General features: G+C 37.9%; 2 protein-coding genes across 6 annotated transcripts in view; both read right to left on the minus strand.

Annotated features, from left to right (window-relative positions):
• Positions 1 to 11,276: 11,276 nt before the first annotated feature.
• Positions 11,277 to 11,660, minus strand: LOC143407843 (large ribosomal subunit protein eL29-like). Its single transcript, XM_076867015.2, has one exon. The coding sequence runs from the start codon at positions 11,658 to 11,660 to the stop codon at positions 11,277 to 11,279; it is 384 nt and encodes a 127-aa protein (XP_076723130.2).
• A 7,783-nt stretch (positions 11,661 to 19,443) lies between these two features.
• The window catches only part of Sidt1 (SID1 transmembrane family member 1), an 81,847-nt gene continuing 79,737 nt past the window's right edge, over positions 19,444 to 21,553 (minus strand). For all 5 annotated transcript variants that reach the window (XM_076868864.2, XM_076868863.2, XM_076868860.2 and 2 more), the window contains 2 exons: positions 20,861 to 20,974; positions 19,444 to 19,506 (listed from right to left, as the gene is read on the minus strand). In XM_076868864.2, the coding sequence (XP_076724979.2) occupies positions 19,444 to 19,506; positions 20,861 to 20,974 (177 nt within the window). The remainder of the gene's footprint in view (positions 19,507 to 20,860; positions 20,975 to 21,553) is intronic.

Consider the following 21,553-nt stretch of genomic DNA (forward strand, 5'->3'; position numbering starts at 1 on the left):
AATGCTTCAAAAGTGTTAGTATTCCATTGCCTGGGTAGGAGATACTCAGATGTTGGTCTCACTTAGGCGTGGTCTTATGAATGAATAAAATATATCCTAATATATTAAAAAATGTAGAATAATAACATCAAAGTCATTTATTCCCACATGTACTCCAGGAAATTAAAATTCATGACATTTTCCTTGACTTCAGATTAAAACTAATCTTTCTGCTGTCAAATATTAAATGTTCATTCTACCATTGTACATTACCTCCCAGAGAGATAGCATAGAATAAAGTCTAATATGTCATAAAGGGTATCTAAACTGCAAAGATGCCGCTACTTTGTTGAATTCTATCTCCCTAAAATTAATGTGTAAATTATGGTAGTTGTATATTTTACAGTTTTGTTAATTTTCCAGGTTAGTTAGACGTTTGAGGGAAAAACTATTTAAATAACATATCTCTTTAAAAACATACCCAAGAGATTTTTACTTTTGGGTAGGAGATAGTAGTTGTGGCAGGTCATCAGTCTCACTATAACAAATGGAACAAAAGGATAAATTAAAACAATCTTATTTTAAAAGGCATTGAACACCATCAAATATAAGAAGACTATCTAAACAAAATTTCAGAGAGGGAAAGGCCCTTTGTGGATAAGCTGAGATCTCTGGCATTTCTTTTTAACCCTGGGGACATTTGATGAGTATGGGTTGAAAAGGCAAGTGAAAACTCCCACAGTTTCCTGGCAGTTAGGGGGTAATTCCTGCAAGAAGGAGAAGTTCTTACCCTTGAGACATTGGAAACCAGATGTGAACTGAATTTAAGTAAAATTGTACCCCAGCTTTCACCCAGTTCAACATTCTGTCTGCCAAACAAAGGTGTGAACTTGCTCTGGTAGAAAATAACATTAAATTCAATCTTTACAGTTTCTTTATGTATGATGTCTATTAAACCATGGCACAAAGAAAAGACCACGCAAAGAAAAGACCAAAGATTCCAATTTCAAATCAAATTAAAGCAAGCTTGTAATTCCAACTAGCCGGAACTGTCCCTCCCAAAATCTGTGGAGCGCAGTTTTATAGCACAAAAAGTTACAAAGGGGGGTGTCTTGAGAACTTACAGATAACAGGATTATGACAAGCATAATTCAAAGGCAGGTAGTAAGTTAATGGTCTAAATGGTTCAGTACTTCGGGAGTAAATTTAGATCCCAACATCAGAATTTATGAGGTGCCATTAGGGTTTCAGAGAGGGTTGTTATCTGGTCAGGGAAAACCAGACAGGGGTGAGTTTAAGGCATGGGTAGGCATTTCAAGCAAGTTTAAAACATCAAAATAAGGCCAGGCCAAATAAAAATCCTAATATTTTACAGAAAACAGAAAATGAATCTTTTATAATTTTTGACAAGATGGCTCCTGATCTTAAGAGGGAATTAGGCTGGGTTTACCAATGTCCAAAAAACATGAATGTTCAGGAAAATGTGAGCAAGAAGCAGAAGAAAAAGCAGATAGTAGAAGTAGGTCCATCAATGATCCAGATGCACAGATGGGCTTTGAAAAAAGCTGATAAATATGTTAAAGAAAATAGAAGAAAAGCTGGAGAAGTTGAAAAAATAAGATAAAAATGAATTTTTTTTTACAGAGGATTGCAATTTTTAAACCCTTGAACAAGTTTATAGCAAAGCACACATCAACCAACAGAAAATATCAAAACACAAAGAGACAAAACCACTAGAAAAGAGATTATCAGCATACAAGAGAAAATGTGTGTTTTAATTAGCTTTTTCACTGCTGTGACCAAAAGACCCGACAAGACGATTAGAGGAGGGAAAGTTTATTTCAGGGCTCATGGTTTCAGAGGTCTCAGTCCATAGACAGCTGGCTCCATTCCTTGTAGCCTCAGGTGAGGTAGAACATCATGGTGGAAGTGTATAGCAGAGGAAAACAGCTGGGAACATGGCACCCAGTAAGCAGAGAGGTATAGTGGTGAGAGAGAGAGAGAGAGAGAGAGAGAGAGAGAGAGAGCGCAAGCTCGAGAGAGCGCGCGCGCTCTGATCAACCAGGAATATATATATTTCCCAAAGGTCTGCCCTCCATACCCACCTCCTCCGGCTACACTCTGCCTACTTTCAGTTACCACTCAGCAGGAGATTAGTTCACTGACTAAATTAAGGCTTTCATAAGCCAATTATTTCACCTCTAAACCTTCTTGCATTGTCCCAAATGTGAATTTTTAGGGGACACCTCACATCTAAACCATAATAATTTGGAACTAGTCAAAATATCCAACATACATATCACTAAATCCCCAAGAGGAGAAAGTATGAGAAAGAAGAAATATTTAGAGAAATAATGACTAAAGATTTTTCAAAACTCATAAATTATATCAAGTATAGATTTCAGATATTCAGCAACCCCAAAGTAAGATGAATACAAAGAAAGCTACACCTACACTTCATATCATACTTCTGAATCCTAAAAATAAAGGGAAAATTGGAATGCAGTCAGACAATGGACACATTACCATCAAAGGAATAGTAAAACTTCTGACTTTACCACAAAAAATGGTGAAGGCCAGAAGATAATGGAATGACTTTCTTTTTTTGTTTTCTTTCTATCTTCTTCTTCTTCCTCCTCCTCCTCCTTCTCTTCCTCCTACTTCCTTATTTTCCTCTTTCTCCCTTCTTCTTCTCTTCCTTCTCCTTCTTCTACTGAGGACTGATGCCAGGGTGCTCTACTACTGAGATATATTCTCAGCCTTTGTCTTTTTAATTTTTTTTTTTTTAATTTTGAGACAGGATCTCCTGAAGTTGCCCAAACTGGGCTTGAACTTGTGATCCTCCTACTTCAGCCTTTTGAGTCACTGGGATTACATGTGCATACCACCACATCCGGATGGAATGACATTGAAGTATTTATTAAAAAAAACTCTGCTGACCTATAATTTTATAAATTAAATGCCCTCAAAACTAAAATATATATATAAAATCTGAGCAATCTTGTCTTTTATCCATAGACCAATACTAGAAGAAATTTAAAGGGCATTATTCAGTTCAAGGGAAAATGATCCCTGATGAAAGTGAAGAACAGTAATGAAGAGAAGCTGAAAGGGTAAATTGAAGTTAAGTGTAAAAGAGTACGAGGGCTTAATAGGCTTATTAGGCTTATGGATATGTACAAGTAAAATATGTGATAATAGCACAAAATAAGAGTAAAGAGTGGAGTGAAATTTGGTATTGGGATATTTCATTGCTGAAAAGCAAAAATGATAATTGAAGGTAAATGTTCTAATAAATCAAGTCTGTTTATCATAATTTCTAGTGTAACTACTACTACTACTACTACTACTACTAATAATAATAATAATAATAATACAGAACAGAGCAGGGAGGAAGAGCAGGAGGAAAAGATTAACATTAAGCAAAGTCATGAAGTGGGAGGGAAAGGGAGAGAAAAGGGAAATTGCATGGAAATGGAAGGAGACCCTCATTGTTATACAAAATTACATATAAGAGTTTGTGAGGGGAATGGGAAAAAAATAAGGAGAGAAATGAATTACAGTAGATGGGGTAGAGAGAGAAGATGGGAGGGGAGGGGAGGGGGGATAGTAGAGGATAGGAAAGGTAGCAGAATACAACAGTTACTATTATGGTATTATGTAAAAATGTGGATGTGTAACCAATGTGATTCTGCAATCTTTGTAATGTTTTGAATAACCAATAAAAAAAAAATAATAATAATACAGGGAAGTAATACAAAAGGCTAATAGAATATTAAAGGGAAAAACAAAAGTACTCGTTAATCAATGCATTGAATCTGATATGTATTTGAGTAACACACTTAAATAAATCAGGAAAAGATATATTAAGAACAAAACAGGGAAAATAGAAAACCAGGGCTGGGGTTGTGGCTCAGTGTCAGGGTGCTTGCCTCACACAGGTGAGGCACTGGGTTGCATCCTCAGCACCACATAAAAACAAATAAACAAAATAAAGATATTGTGTCCATGTATAACTAAAAAAAATATTTTTAAAAAAGAAAAAGAAAACCAATAGCAAGTTGGTCATGGTGGGATATGCCTGTAATCCCAGCAGCTCAAGAGGCTGAGGCATGAAGATTGAAAGTTCAAAGCCAGACTCAGCAACTGAGCAAGGCCCTAAGCAACTCAATTAAGACCCAGTCTTCAGATAAAATCCTTTTTTTTTTAAGAGAGAGAGAGAGAATTTTAATATTTATTTTTTAGTTATCGGTGGACACAACATCTTTGTTTGTGTGTGATGCTGAGGATCGAACCAGGCCGCACGCATGCCAGGAGAGCGCGCTACCGCTTAAGCCACATCCCCAGTCCCAAGATAAAATATTTTTAAAATGGCTGAGGATGTGGCTCAGTGGTCAACGGTCCCTAGGTTCAATACCTGGTACAAAAAGAAAAAAGAAAGAAAACCAATGGCAAAATGTTAGACTTAAAACTAGTATTTATGTTATTATAGATCAACAAGTTCATTTAAAATTAAAAAAAAAATTTAGACTAAATTGAAAAAGTCACAATTAGCTTTGTGTTTGTGGTTTATAAGAGACAAAAAAAGAACACATTTTAATTATAAGAAAACAAAGATGAAGTAAAAGGATGGGAAAAAGGTACATAAGATATGTAAACACTAACAGAAATAAACACAGCTATATTAAAACCAAGGTGCTATGATCTAACTTTGCTGCTGGATCTGCTACTCCCTCCTATTCCTCTCCTTTAAAGCCATTGGATGTCACAGCACAGGAGAGCCATTGACCACAAACAGTTCAAAGGCTTATTACTTATTCATGAATATGCGACTTAAAAAGTGGGAGGAGCCCCTGGGGGTCCATCACATGAAAGAGGGCTCTCTAATGTCTCCATAGAGGGAGGGAGGGGAAGGAGAGAGAGACTTGGAGTATAAATATAATGAGGTTGATATGAAAACAATAAGGATAAGAATACGGCAGAAACTTGCTGATAAGATTTTTGAATCATGCCAGAAGACTGATTCTGGGTGGCTCCTCCTGGTAAAGGATGTAATGGTGGAAGATCAGAAGGGTGGAGCCTGTGAGGTAATCAGCATAGCAGAACCGAGTAGGGCTTAGGTGTCTGATTGGGTTCATCCTGGCATGTGTTAATGGTTTATTCAAATGTCATCTTGCTGTCAGTAATTTCTTGCATCAATACTACTTTTCCACATAGAAGAAAGACTTTAAGGCAAGAAGTATATTAGAAAATGCTCAATGCTATTAGAAGACTTTTAAAACCCTTAAGTTTGGGAGCTGTTCAAGATGGGAGGTGTTCAAGATGGCAGAATAGAGAGGGTTGCTTTCCTGGCTGCTCCATGGTGTGAAACCAAGAAAGCAGATAGGTAGCTTCTCACCAAGGTGAGTGAAAAAAAAAAAAAAAAGAAAGAAAAAGAAAAAAGAAAAAGGTTGGGTGGCGGGGTTTACTGGAATTTAATACTGGACATTCAGAGCAGATTGGGGACTCAGGAGGTTGGATATAATAAAATAAGAAAGATATCCCCAGCACCACCACCACTGCCATGGCCTTAGGCACCAGCCAGAGTGGTTTTTCTGTGAGCCAAGTGGAGGGATAAGGGAATTTTTTTTTTTTTTTAATTCCGTATTTTTGGAGGCCTGAGGTGTGTCTGGTGTGGAGAGTTTAGAGATCAAAGACATTGCCTGAATAAACTGAAAGGCATTCTGCACAATATCCTTGTCCAGGGAAAAAAGCCTCATTTTTCTCAGCTGTGTGCACAGGACAGAGGAAGGAGCCATTTCTCAGCTGCAGCACAGGGGCTGACACCTGGAGGAGCTGATTCCTGGCAAGCCCAAGTTTGGCCAGAAATAAAGGCCTGGCAAACCCACACTGCATGACATAGAGTGTGTCTAAGTGACCAGAAGAAAATCAAATGTGTAGAGGGATTTACACAGGGTAATACTCGTCGTGGAAGCTAGGGACTCTCCTGTCCCCCTTTAATCTGGCTGTTGGCAGTACCCTCTGGGAGACATGTGCCTGACTGGGAATTTGAAAGGGCAGGGGAGGAAGATATTGACTTTGGAGACTGAACCCAAGACCAGGAAATGCAGGGTCCGCAGGTGATGGAGTAGAATAAAAATTGGCTTTTTCCTCCACTGCAGAAGAGGAATCCAGGGGAGGTTCTTGGGGTGCAGTGTTCCAGCGTGGACTGGCAATTGCTGGGCTCTGGAGGTGTGCTGATTTAAAATCTCCAAATCAGCACTCACCAAACAGACTGGAGCCTACCTAAGCCTAAACCCCACCTCCAGGAATTCCGCCTATGGATTACCACTCTCATTCCAGCAACCCCACCCTACGGTGGAGCAAGCATCACACTTTAGATGATCCCACCTAACATGGCTGAGAAGGGAAGCAGAGAATCTTTTGAACTCCAAAGGAAACAATTCTTTAACTTTTCATGAAGACTTTTTTTTCTCTCTGTATTTAATTGTAACCTTAATGGTTCATGAACATTTATACATATGCATACTTATTTTTTCCCCATTTACAGCATTTTTGAAGTCAGTTATTTTTCATGGATCAGTATTTTGAGGACTAGAATGCTACTGTTTTTACTGTAGGCAATAACTGATCATATAACTTCTGTTTATTGTGACAATTAACATTGCAGGTGTCAGAGCAGGAACAATTTGGTTTTGCATTCTTTGTTGTTATTATTTGTTTCTCCCTAAATGGTGAGGTACTGGAAACGTTCAGGGACACTATAAATCCACAGGATAGAAACTCTATTGCTTCATATCCATACTGTTAAATGGGTAGACACACAACATGAAAAAGTCAGGGAACAAATCTCCCCAAAACTCTAAGTTTGAATGCATCATTTGACATTGCTTTTAAATATATAAAGGAAAAATAGAACCAAAAGGATTATTAGACAATTTCAAATTGTTATTGTAAATGTTAACACATTTCTTTTAATAATTATATAACAGGCAGACATAAATTTAGTATGCAGATTTGAACTATTAACCAACTTGACTTTTGACATTTTATAGAACACTAATCCAATAAGCACAGAGAACACATCCTTTCAAGTTTATATAAAACATTTAATAAAATATACCATATTCAGGGCCATAAAATAAATATCATAAATTTTAAAAGATTAAAATCAAAAGTGTCATTGTCTGACTTCAATGAAACCAATCTATAATTGAAAAAAAAATTAAAATATGATATTAATTGAATTCAGGGCCATAAAATAAATATCATACATTTTAAAAGATTAAAATCAAAGATGTCATTGTTTGTCTTCAGTGAAACCAAACTATAATTGAAAAAAATTTTAAAGTATGATATTAATTGAATGGTCAGAAATTAAGCAAAACATTTCCAAATAGCTGATGGATCAACAAAATAAATCCTGGTAGAAGTTAGGAAATGTTTGAGCTAAAAAATAAAAATACAACATCTCAAAATTTGTGGGATGTAGCTAAAGCATAAGTTAGAAGGAAAGTTATTATTTTAAATACATATTTTTAAAAGTTTGAAAATTAATGATTTAAGCTTCCATATCTAGAAACTGAAAAATAGCAAAATAAAAACAAAATAAGTCAAAGGAAAGATATAATAGAGCAGAAATCAATAAAATATAAAGCATGTATGCCATAAGGAAAACTAACAAACCAAAAGTTAACTTTGGAGAAGGTTAAGAATAAATACCTAGAAAGATTGATAAAAGGAAAAGAAAGAGAGAGAAAATAAAAATTACCAATTACATGAATGTAAAAGGGGATATTATGAAATATTATCCAGAAATTAAAAACATAAAGTGATTTTTGTTTACAGCTTTATGTTGATGATATAAATAAATGAAATGGACAGTGTTTTTTTTTAAACCACAATTTAACCAAATGAACACAAAATAGAAAAGTCATATAATCTTATACTTGTTAATGAAATTGAATCTATAATTTAAAACCTTCCTACTACATACTATACGATTCTGTTTCTATGAATATGTGGATTATAGAGACAGAAAATGACTTAGTGTTTGCCTAGAGTTAGAAGTTTTGGAAGAAAATGTGGACTAACTGCTAATGAGCATAAGGTTTCTTTTTAGGATCATGAAAATGTTCTAAAATTCATTGTTGTGATGGTTACACAACTCTGAATAAATGAAAATCTACTGAACTGTCTACTTTAAATAGATGAATCTCATAGTGTGTGAATTATATTCCAATGTTTTGTGTGTGTGTGTGTGTGTGTGTGTGTGTGTGTGTATGATTTGCTGGGGATTAAGCCCAAGGCTTCATGCATGCTAAGACCGTGCTTTACCATTGAGTAACACTGTTTGTTTATTTGTTTTAATCTTTCCACAAAGAAAACTTCAAGCCCAAATAGTTTCAGTGGTATATTCCTCTAAACATCAACCCAAATTCATGAAAACATTAAGAATCCTGCTGAACTTGGTTTAGGAAGTTAATGTAATTTTGATAGCCTTAACATCAAATTCTGGCATGATATGATAGTAAAAGAAGATTATAGACTGATGCCTCTAATAAACGTAAATAAGAAAATTCTAAACAAAATGTCAGCAAATTTAATCTAGTAACATCGGAAAAGTATCATGACCAAATGATGATTATTTCAGGGACACGAAGTTATTTTTAATATTTTTCAAATTGATTAACACAGCTCATTATATTAACAGAATAAAGAGAAAAAGCTTTATGGTAACTCAAACAGTTGATAAAATTCAGCATTCATTCCTGGGGAAAGCTCTGAACAAAATAGGAAAAGAATATTCTCAATCTGATAAAGCGTATCTATAAAAACACAACCTACAGTTAATATCATACTTAATGACATTGCCCTGGGAATTGAGAACAAAACATGAATGCTCATTATCATTAGTCTATTTAACATTTGTTGTCATTTCCCTGACAGTGCCTCTCCAAGAAATAAAGTTTGCCACCAAAATCTATAAAATGTTGCTGAGAAAAATCAAAGGAGACTCAAAAGATGTCAAGGTGATATAATGTCATTAAGATGTTAATTCTACTCAAATTTATCTACATATTCATGCAATTACAATTAAATCACTGCAGAAAAAAATTATTTTTTGGCTAGAAACTGTTATGGCTCAGATGTGAAGCCCCCCAAAATACATTAATGCAGGGATATTCAGAGGTAAAATGATTAGACTGTGAGAGTTGTAATCAGTCCATCTTAGTTTGAAGGGACTAACTGGATGATAACTGTAGGCAAGTGGGTGTTGCTGGAGGAGGTGGGTCAGTAGGGGCGAGGCCTGGAAGGGTTCATCTTTTCTGAAGCCCCGTTTTCTTTCTCTGTCTGCTTCCTGGCTGCCATGAGGGGAGCAGTACTCCTCTGCCATGATGTTCTGTCTCATCTTGGGTTCAGAGTAATGGAGTCAGCCTACTGTGGACTAAACTACTACAACCATGAGCCAAAATAAACTTTTTGTCCTTCTCTAAGTTGTTCTTGTCAGGTATTTTGATCACAGCAAAGAAATTAACACAGAAATTGGTAAACTGGTCCTAAAATTTATATAATATGTAATATAATAACCATATAACTGTAAATGTATAATCTAGACCATCTTAAAAAATAAAATTAGAAGAAGACTTAATCAGACAATAACAAAGTGGAAAGACTTAAATTACAGAACATTACTGTAAAATTTTATTAACTAAAACAATGTGATATTGGTGATGGATACAGTAGGCAAAGGAAGGCAACAGAAATTTCAAAAATAGATGACTCACATATTCACTGGATTAATGACAAAGATATCATTGCATTTCAGTGAGTAAAGAATAGTTGTTTTTAAATAAATTGGGCTGGAATAACTAGATATCTGCATAGAGGGGGAAAAAGTCTAGACCCCCAACTCCCTACCTATGCAAAAAATTAATTTGAGGTGGGTCATAAACCTAATAGTGATGGTAAAACATTAAAATTTCTAGAACAGTGGTTCTTAAATATGGTTTTCAGAATTTCTGGGGTTTTTAAAAAACCCTTTTAGGGTTCTTGTGGAGCCAAAAATATTTTCATGATGGTACTATGATGTGATAAGCCTATACGTTGCGTTGACAGTCATTTGCACTAATGGTGCAAAAGCCACGGTGGTTAAAACTTCTGGTACTTTGGGACAAATCAAGACCACTGTGAGGGACTGGGATTGTGGCTCAGTGGTAGAGCACTCACCTAGCACGTGAGAGGCCCTGGGTTCGATCCTCAGCACCACATAAAAATAAATAAATAAAATAAAGATATTGCGTCCAGTTACAACCAAAATATAAATACATATATAAAAAAAGACCACTGTGAGATTAACAGGTTCCCACTAAGGCTTCTCAGATGAGGTCAATGGTGATATTAATACATAATACATATATTATGTATTAACAACATATTATACACACATATTATGTATTAACAATCAAATAATAAAATGTGTAAATATTTGGAGGGTTTGCAGTATTCAGTAAACCAATATTTTCCAGAAGGCCTAGGTATACTATTACACAATCACACAGTAGTAAAAAGATGAGTTCAAGTGCAACATAGATCAATGGGTTTCAATGTAACAAAACATGAAAAGTTCACTGATATGGTTTCAAATTCCATATTGTTTTGGTGTAGTATCAAAGAAGAATATCAATAGTTATCTGAAAAGTCCACTAAAATGCTCTTTTCTTTCCAATTATACATTTCTGTGAGATCAGACTTTATATACATAAGCAAAACACATATTGTAGCAGAGCAAATGCAGAAACCCATGAGAATTTGGCTATCACTAAGCCAGATATTAAATAATTATAAAAATGTAAAACAATGCCACTATTCTTACAATTTTTTTTAGAAAATATAGTTATTCTTAGAAAAAAATCTATTTGTGTTATATGGTAGTTTATTAATTTAAACTAAGTTAATAGATATTTATAATTTTTCCATGTTTATTTCTTTTCTAAATTTTTTTTTTTTTTTAGTTATTGATGGCCCTTTATTTAATTTATTTATTTATTTACTTATTTATTTATTTTTCCTGCCTCTGGATTTATTTGTACAAATAGCACAGGAGGATACCACTTCCCATAGACAGGGGCTCAGGGGTCACACCAGTCCTTCTGTCCTCACACCCAGAGGCTTTTATTATGGAGCCTTTGCAGGGACCTGAGCACCCTTGCGGGGCACCTTTGGGAACAGGAGCTGGAGCCAGAGCTGGAGCTGGAGCTGGAGCTGATACTGGAGCTGGAGTTGCAGCCTGGGTCTTAGCTTGGGGCTTTGGCCTTTGGCCAGCTGAGCCTGTGATCCCTGGCCATGTGGGCATAAGCATGCTTCCCGTGCTTGAGATGGGCTAGCAAGGCAAGGCGATCAAGCTTGCGGCTGTCACCCTTTGGCATCTTGAGCTTAACTTCCTTTGGCTTTGCAAGGGCCTTGATAGCCTTGGCATGAGCACTCATGGCCTTGGCGTTGTTTGCCTGAATTTTTTTCAGGCCCTTCTTATTGTGCTTCTTGGCAAAATGCATATTTCTCAGGAACTTGAGGTATACCCCCTGAAGAGATTCATATCTTTGCGATAGGGGTTTCTTTATGCCATTTCTGTGCCATTTTCGGGACTGGTTGTGTGTGGTGTGGTTCTTGGACTTGGCCATGTCTGTGCCCTGGGCCGCAGCTCCTGAAGCGGTTGAGACCCGAAGAGCTATTTTTATTTACATATATGTGGTGCTGAGAATGGAACCCAGTGCATCACACATGCTAGGCAAGTACTCAACTACTGAGCTACAACCCCAGCCCTCTATGTTTATTTCTAATATGATAAATGTTACTAGGTAAATTCACAAAAACTCTTTTGAGGTTCTCGATCATTTTTAAGGGTGTAAATTGGTCCTAAGATGAAACATTTTGAGAACTAGAATTTGAAAAAAAACTAGAGAAAATATCTGACTATACCATAATAGAAAAAATTATTATCTTAGACTTCATTAAAATTAAGAATTTCTCTTCATCAAGACACAGACTATGTTTTCTCTGATATAAAGAGGCTGACTTATAGTGGGGTAGGGAGGGGAAGCATGGGAGGAGTAGATGAACTCTAGATAGGGAAGGAGGTGGGAGGGAAAGGGAAGGGGCAGGGGAGTAGCAAGGATGGTGGAATGTGATGGACATCATCATCCAAAGTACATGTATGAAGATGCGAATTGGTGTCAACATACTTTAAATACAACCAAAGCTATGAAAAATTGTGCTGTGCATGTGTAATAAGAATTGTAATGCATTCCACTGTCATTTATTTTTTAAAAAATCAATTAAAAAATAAAAAAATAGAAAAAGTATATTGTAACAATCTAAAAAAAAAGAGAGACACAGACTATCAAAGATTATACATATCTAAAAGTTTCCCAAACTGATTTTTTAAATTGGCAAAGAACTTGAATGAATCCCTCACACAGATACCCAAGAAGTCTATGAAAAGATGCTCAACATCATTAGCCATCAGATAAAGGCAAAGTAAAATATGATGAGGTACCACTTTGTTGTCACTTTGAGAGGCTGAATGACAAATGCTAGGAGTTGGCAAGGATGTGGAAAAACTGGAGCTCTCACACAGTGCTGATGGGAATGCAAATCTGGTCAAACTACTTCAGAAGACTATTGGTAGTATTCTTTACTAATAAAGACATCTGCCCTCTAACCCAGCAGTTCCGTAGTGACCTGAGAATATATCCGTGGGAGAAGTCCACCAAAGTACATGTAAGAATGGCCAGAACAACTTTCTTTACAATATCCCCCAAACTGGAAACTCCAATGCCCATCAATAAGAGAATATATAATAAAATGTCACATGATCACAAAATGACACTACTGCTTCACACAGACAGATCTTGCAGATGTCCTAGTGAGTGAAGAAGCCAAAGAGGAGTTTATCCTGCATGATCCCATTTATTTGAACTTCAAAAGAAGATTTTAAAAAAATCAATGTGATAAAGACAGAATATTGATTATCTGTGGGACAGAGATGAACTTAGAACAGGTCTGAGGATACCAAAAATGTCTTGCATCTGGGTAGCGGTTACATACGTATGTATGTGTACATTTGTGTACATGGATATTTACATGTGTATGTAAAACCCATGATCTATATTCACTTAAGATGAGTGTACATTTTGTACATTACTGAATATATCTTATACTCAATCCATTACAAAATATATTTTATACTTTAAAAAGTTAAGGGGGGCTCAGGATGTGGCTCAAGTGGTAGCGCACTCGCCTGGCATACGTGAGGCACTGGGTTTGATCCTTAGCACAACATAAAAATAAAATAAAGATATTGTGTCCAATAAATATTTTTTTAAAAAGTTAAGGAAAAACTATGGAAGTTTGAACTAACATTGGTTGTTTATCTTGATAAATTTCCTTTGATTCAGCAAAATCTAAAGTTATTTTTCTATCTTTTCTTTTTTCACTGGTGGGGTTCAAACCCAGGGACTTGCACATACTAGACAAGTGCTTTACCTCTGAGCTACATCCCCAGCTTTACTGTCATTCTTTAGAAAAGACAATATCTTGGCACTTTTTATATGAATCTCTCTTGCTACCTGGCTGAGACTTTAGGCAAGTGGCACAACTTCTTCATGTCTAGCTTAGTAGTGTCCTTAACTGTTTATTGTTGTTATTACCAGTCCTGCCTTTCTCACAGGGTGTTATAAAGGACAAATGAAGTGTTACATTTGAAAGTGTTTCTAAATCATTGCAAAGTAATATTTAATGCATCATGGAAATTTCTTTCCACTGCCTTCCTCACGCCACCCTCCCCACATAGGAGACTGAAATGAGGATCTCCATTAGGATATATTTAGCTAGTCAGTGTCAACAGATGCTTAGACTATTTCTTCTTCCTGTGAGAAATTAAGGAGATGTTAGTCTGCTTGATAGATAGATTAAAAAATCAGGTAGGGTGGCTAATTAGTGTCAGTGTGACACTTAATTTTTCACACATTCAGATAAGCTACAGAATTAAGGTAAGTTATGGAAATGTCGCTTTTAGCTAAGTTTGTGCAGTGTGGGTTTAGCTGTTTGTAGTGTTTTCTTATATTGCTTTATCACATTCAGCAATGGCTTACAGGGCTGAGTGGATCACATTTCCAGGCTGTAGTCTGGAAAGAGGCTGCAGTCAAGATTATCATCATGGAGAATTTCTTGCTTCAGGGTGTTTTCTGGGAATTCAGGATTCAATTAGTTTAGGTCCCCCCCCAACCCCCGCTTTTTTTTTGTGTGTGTGGTGTTGGAAATTGAACCCAGGGCTTTGTGCATGTGAGGGAGCATTCTACCAACTGAGCTGTATCCTCAGCCCTTAGGTCCCATTCTTTTGAATGATGCTGCAGGGTAAATTTGAAAATTCATATTCAAAATAAAAAGTTCAACAGACATCTATCTCTGCACAGAAGAAAATTGGTTAGCGTGTTCTTGTTTCTAACCAACTGGTGTCACTTTCTTATTTTTTTTGTTTTTGAACAAACTTAGAAACATTTCTCACTATTCTCACTGTACTCCAAATGAAGAAATATGATTCCCTAGTTCAATGCAACTACTTTGTCTGCCTAAATTTGACTGTGATGAATCTACTCCTTCTAAGAGGAAAGTTCTGGGCCCAGGACCAAGAACAAAGATGGTTGAACCACTGAAGCAAGTTGAGATTTGGCCCTCAACTCAGGCCAGTAGAGGCCGGTTTCAGAGGTAGATTTGGAGGACTTCTGGACTCTTGAAGATTTTTTGAGTCTCTGAATCTTTTTTAGAAACTGAAAAAGCCTACTACATTCCTTTGCTTTCTCTTTATTTAAATTTTTGATTTTGAACCAATGGGCTCCTAGTGGTAACCTGACACTTTACTGGGATGTGTATTTTAATTTAAAATGAATCTTTGGGTCTACTTTGCCAAGTGCAGGACTTTGGTTCTTAACAAGCCCAGAAAATGTTGCAACAGCCCTCACAGGAATCCAGCTGTTCCAGTTTAGAGAGACTAACAGATCCAAAGCCGTGCTGTAGCTGTATTAGATGGCTTTCCAAAAGCACTGTAAATTTCATTGTTACTTGGAATTATATGATAATCACAGATCTTCTGAATTTTGGAAAAACATTCTCTTTTTGTTAATATGTTGAATAGTTATATAATTCTAGGCTGTGTTTTGCCCCTATGTATCTGTACAGATAAACTGTTGAATGCTCATTACAGCACTGTCTGTCTTCCTTTTCTCTGGTTGGAACCTGAACTACTCACTTTGATTACTTATCAGAGTTCTGCACCATTCACTTTACCTAGCAAACAGTGACTTCTCTAAATTTCAGTTTCTCCACTTAGGAAATGGGGATAATGTAAGAGCCCTAACTTCTTAGGGGGCTTTCATGATGAGATTTGCAATGTAGGTAAAAACCCTTGGCAGAGTGCATAATGATGAGTATTTGCTGTTTTAATAATCAGTTCTGCTGACTTTCATATTCTAGGGGTTGGAGATGGGAACTGAGGGTAGTAGTGGCCAATGGTAAAAATCACACTAAAAGTACAAATTGAGAACTTCAGTTCCATGATTGTCCTCTCATCAGGGAGGGGTTTTCTGAGAGTTTGGGAGACAAAGCTGTTTTATTTCTTCAAGGATGGATTAAAATGATCCCCACTCCAACCATCTTATCTTTCTCTTCAGATTTCTATTCTTTGCTGTGGTTAAAACTGGGACTTGTATTTTTCTTATGAAGTGTTTGAGGTTTCCAGTTCCAAACATCTCTTATGTTTTTGCTTCTCTGCCTTTATCCAGACCGACAGCTTTTCTTCTCCCCATATAAGTCCAGAGGGGTGTCAGCTTGCCTGTTAGTCCAAGTGTGATGTTTTAAAATACTTATTGTAGAGCTGGGGCTGTAGCTCAGTGGTAAAGCGCCTGCTTCACATGTGTGAGGCACTGGGTTCGATCCTCAGCACCACATAAAAATAAATAAATAAAGAAATCGTGTCCATCTACAACTGAAAGATTTTTTTTTTTTTTTTAATAAAATACCTCTTGTAGTAGCTGCAGTTGTCTTTGTAGTCTCAGCTCAATTGGACCTAAAGGTCTTTTTCTTTTTGCTATCAGTCTATCTGAAAACAAACAAAAATAAACCCACCACATCAGAAGTTTAGCCCTCCCTCTTTGGTCCTATCTTCCTTCCTTAACTCTTTTTCCAGAGTTCTCACTAAAATGATGCTCCGATAGGCTCCATTCATCATGTGTCACCAACACTACCGCGCGTGGATTTCCATGAAGTTAATCAATTTTCTTTTCCTTCTAGCTTACCTCTATTTTCATCACTCAAAAGCCATCTTTCCCTCTTTGTCACAAACCAGTCTGTTATGGTTAGATATGAGGTATCCCCCCAAAACTCACGTGAGACAATGCAAGAAAGTTCAGAGGCAAAAGGATTGGGTTACAGAGCCTTAACTGAATCAGCATATTAATCCACTTCAATGGATTAGATGGGTGGTAACTGGAGGCAGTTAGGGTGTGGCTGAAGTTACGAAGGTCACTGCGGGGCATGCCATTGGGGTATATATTTTGTCTCTGGTGACAGGAATGCTCTCTCTGCTTTCTTGTTACCGTGTTCTGAGATGTTCTGAGGTGTTCTGAGGTGAGTGGCCCGGCTCTGTGAGCACGCAGGCTGTCTGCATGCTCACTCCCCTCTGCTTCTGTATGTGGAGCAGCCGTGACTAGGTTTACACTTTCATTACACAACCAGAACACAGACAGAACCTATGTAGCTTGCACTGCCAGAACAGTGCAGTTCAGATAGACCAGCATCCAGAATGAGAAATGTGAGTATTGATTTGCTGAGACTTGTATTTTGGGACCCTACAAGAACTTTCTGGTTGATGCTTGGAGGTACAAAGTAAGCAGCTGCCACTATTTGCCCCAAGTAGCTGGCTCAGGGATAACCTTCAGTCATGGAAAGTCCCTTCCCCAGTTAGTTTCTGGTTTTCCACTGGCTTGTCTTGCTGCTAAAATAAAACCAGGCTAATCCCTCAGCCATCCAGCAAAACAGGTGGGGCTGCCTCTCCAGCCCCATTTGTCAGAGGTGTGAAGAGGTCATTTTTTACCCTCTGGCTGCCACAACTCTGACCTGCTCCAGCTGAACTGCTCTTATTCTTTCTGGGGTTGCTTTGCCAAGATCATCTTCACAGTTACTGCTTTCTCAGTTAACCTCCTGCTGAACTTGGCCTCCAGAATTAACCTTGCTTTTGGTTTTGAAAAGCTAAGTCTATGAGCATAGGCAGACGTTAGCATAGGCACTGTGCTACCTACCAAAGATATATCATGAAACTACTAAGTTCTGGCTGCTCCCTTCTACCCAGCATTCATATGAATCCCACGGATGCAGCTCCATGACTTTCTTATGTCCTCCAACCACAAGATTGGTGCTATAGAAAGAATCAGCAACACATACACTTAGAATTTATATTTATAAAAGCAGACTTAGTCTGGGTTTTTAGTCCTGCTGCAGAGAACAAAACTGACCACAGTGTGTGACTTGATTGCACAAGACAGACATTACCAGAACACAGCAAGGAACAGTCCACCTCTTTCTGCAGGGGCCCTCCCCATTTTCACTGATGTTTTTCCCAAATAAGCTTCTGGAGACATTTATTTACTTGGGTGGACTTTGTTGTTCATATCTTTAGTGTCTCCTTTGAGTACCTTAAAAGAATTACGCCAAGTCAGTCATAGTGAAATAGGTTCAAATTTTTTTTTTACATGTTAGATTGACCCAACTATTTAATTGGTAGCCTCTGTGTGACCTATGGAAGCCAATAATTTTTAAGGAATAAAGAATAACAGAAGATCAATTACAAATTTAGTAGATTTTTAGAAAAAGCACATAAAACGTTTCACAGAAAGCACATTTGTGTTTTTAAAATTTAGGAAAAGCTTACTGTTCAAACTTGCAAAGTATCTTTTTTGAACAGTATGCAAATATTTGAGAGGAAAAAAATTTTAAAGGAGAATGTCCAATCTACTTCTCTAATGAATGACTAGGAAAGTAGAGATGAGAAGTGATTTCAATTTCACAAGCAAACACTATGTGCGCATACATTTGTATGTCTATTTTCTGATTACATCATACTCCTGGCAACCAGATGTTCTGTCAAAATGGGACTTCTCAGAGGCACAGCTGCCAGACAGTGTGAGAAGGAAACCAGAATGCTAAGCTTTTCAACACCATGCTGGGGAGGGTCAGGTGCAAAAAGACACAATGTTCCATTAGCTATACTCTTTGCAACCAGAGAGGCAGAGGAAAATGTGTTCATCCTGAGTAACTTCTGAGAACTTCAGGGAGAAAATCTGGAATTTTGATCATACAAGCTGAGGGGCTCAGTTGTGGAGGCCCACAGAGTGATGCCCCAGGTTAGAACAGTTATTTCTCTGCCAAAGGTCATATGGGCACATCACTGATCTGTGTGAACTGGAGGCTGAGCAAATACTGTTGCTTCACTGGATTTTCTCCAGTAGCCCCAGTTCACAAGGCAAAGCCTGTCTGCTTGATGTTTCCAGTCTCTTAGTTCTGTGAGAGATTTTTCCTGCTCCTCCTACTGCCAGAAGAAATTTTCCCATTTCTCTTCCCATTTTAAGATAAGTGGGTTTAAGGAATAACAAGGTCTTTCCAAGAAGGTGGAGCCAGAGTAAAGGATCAACGCAGCAGTGAGATTAAGACACTGAGAATAGATAAGCACCCAGGCACTGGTCCCAGTGATAGTTTCCTATTCAGAAGAGTGTGTGACAGTGTCCAATCCTGAGTCCTCATGGTGTCAGGAGCCTGGGGGAACATTCAGTGTTCCTTCTGAGGAGATGACCAGCTGGGCTACCAGCTGGGTGGGGGGCTTGGTCCACCTCTGCACCCTCTCCACAGTACACTGAGAAATCACAATTTCAGAGGACCTTGCAGAAATGAGATGGTGCTTTGGACCTCTAGAGCAGTGGGAATCACAGAGGTGCGAAGGCCACACCAAGGTTTCTGGGCAGGAAATCCAAGTTGCTGGTCTTTCTGGGCATTCCCATGGCCCAGGGAAGTATGCAGCCATGTTCTGATAAATGTCAGGTGAGAGTGGGAGGGTCCCAGACAGTGAGTTGACTGTCATGCAGCTTTTGTCCACATCTAACTTTCTGAGTTGACAATGCAGACACAGTTTGGGTGCTTTTGAGCTTCTCAGGGTTTGCCTCTGTCTGCAGCTGTGGCTTCTTTTCTGCCTACAGGGTGTAGCTCTCCCCCAGCTCCTCTCCTTCCTGTGTGAATGAGAGTTGACTCCACAGAGACGAGTGGAGTGTTTGGCAGTGGGTTCGTTGCTGCAGTCATTGTGTTCTTCAAGAATCAGCACCAAGATGGATCATTTGTTGTCCCCTTCTTTATGCTGGAGGCTCAGAATACAGGGATCTGGTCTCTCCGAACCACATCCAGGTCATCATCCAGAGTTAACAAAACCTGAGATGAGAGCGACAGAGAAATGAAAAGAATGCTTAGTCACAGCCACACCACATCCCTATTTTGTGATTCCCACAGAGTAAAAACTCTTGTTTCCTGAATTGTTTTCCTATCCTCTGTGGCTCCTGCAATGTCTTGCTCATAACAAGCACTTATTATAACTATATAATTCATTTGTTAATTAATTCAAATAGTCATGAGAATCTATTATGTGTTACTCTAGACGCTGAAGATGTAGTTGGAGTAAAAGAGAAATACCCCACCCTCATGGAGTTTCCATCCAAGAGATGGCTTTCGACATGAAACAAATGCATGGGTAAAACACAGTATTTTAGAAAGCTATATGAGCTAAGAATGAAAATTAAACTAGGGAATATAGGACATGTGGGATTGGGTGTGGCAAATTTTTACAGGGTGGCCTGGGAAGTCACTTAGAAGGTAACATTTAGGTCAAGACTTAAAGAAAATGAAGTCTTTTGCACAGATTAATGCTACATAAGAAATGGAGGCTTCTCCTCCAATTCTAGTTCCCTTGGCCACCACTTTCCCCATATAGAATCCTTAGCTCCATTTTTCGTTGTCGGTCTCTCTCAAGAACAGGACTATCAAAAAGAAAAGTCCTCAAGAGTATTCATACAGATTGGATGAACTTCCCAAAGGTGACACTAGGGGGTAGCCCTGCTCCACTCTTGAGGTAGTACGCCCAGCCTGGGACTGCTTCAAGTGGATGGCTTTGGGAGTCCAGTGGTGGTGTCAAGGGAACTTGTGTGCAGGCATGACAGACTTTTAATTCTGAAATGTGAAAAACAAGATTAGAGGATGCTGGGAGCTATCATCCCAGGTTGACATAAATATGCATGGCTTCTGGGAAAGAATTTTGGGCAGAAAATAGAGGAATTACAGCAGAGATTTGGCACAAACGGTTAGAAGGCAACACAGGCCTGGCGGCTGCCCTGAACCACTCTAGGAATCTGTGAATCATTCATAAAATATTAAGTGAGAGCGGAGGAGTAGGAAGAGAAGGAATAACCCAATGTTATAGGAAATTTAGTGAATGCCAAAAGTGGTTCCTGGAGGGACTTCTGGGCATATGACTCTAATAACCAAATCAGTCCTGATGTGCTGTGTTAGTTAGGAAGACCATTTTGTCACTCTGTGTCTAAAATTATTGAAAAGTAAAAGCAAAATGAAAATAGAGATACGATATTTTTAAAAAAGAAAATGATCTGCATGTTGAATTATAATGAGGAACTGGAAAGGGAAATTATAGAGGAATATAAAAGAGGATGTAAGGAAGAGTGGAAGAGACCAGAATGTAAAGAGAAAAAGCAATAAAACGACATGATAAACTCACCAAGAATGAGAAAAACAGGGCAGTAGCAGAGAGAAAGTGCCAAATGTCGTGGTCATCAAAGAAATTCAGCAGGATACACTCACGATTCTTCTCTCGAGATTCTGCCGGGGTTCCCTGGAGGAAGGCGAGGCAAGATAGGAGCAAGATTCCCACAATTCAACTGTTTCAGGGTTTCACATCCAGGAAGCCATAAAGATGCTACTAGATAGCTCAAAAAATTAGCTTCCAAGAAAACAGACCTGCACACAAAACTTGTAACCAAATGTTCACAGCATCATTCATAAGTCAAAAAGTAGAAACAGCTCAAATGTCCCTCAGTGGATGAATGCATAGATAATGTGGTGTATCCACACAGTGGAATATTATTAAGCAATAAAAGGATACAAAGTACTGATACAGCTATAGCTGGGTGAACCTAAAACATTATCCTGAGAGAAGAAGCCTGATTGAAAGGCCATATGTTATTTGTTTCCATTTACATAAAATGTTCAGAGGTGGATTTATGTTGCTGATCAGGGAGAAATGGGAGTGACTGCTTATAGTTACGGAGTTTCTTTCTGGGATGAAAATATGTTCTAAAATCAATTGTAGTGGTTGCCATGATGAAGAGCTGAGACTTTGTCCCTGCATTGTGCCTCAGATACAGTGCTGATTTCTAAGGCCTTAGCTTTCCTATCCTGGAGGGGATGTAGT

Source organism: Callospermophilus lateralis, chromosome 10 (assembly GCF_048772815.1).
Source record: "Callospermophilus lateralis isolate mCalLat2 chromosome 10, mCalLat2.hap1, whole genome shotgun sequence".
NCBI classification, from domain to species: Eukaryota; Metazoa; Chordata; class Mammalia; order Rodentia; family Sciuridae; genus Callospermophilus; species Callospermophilus lateralis.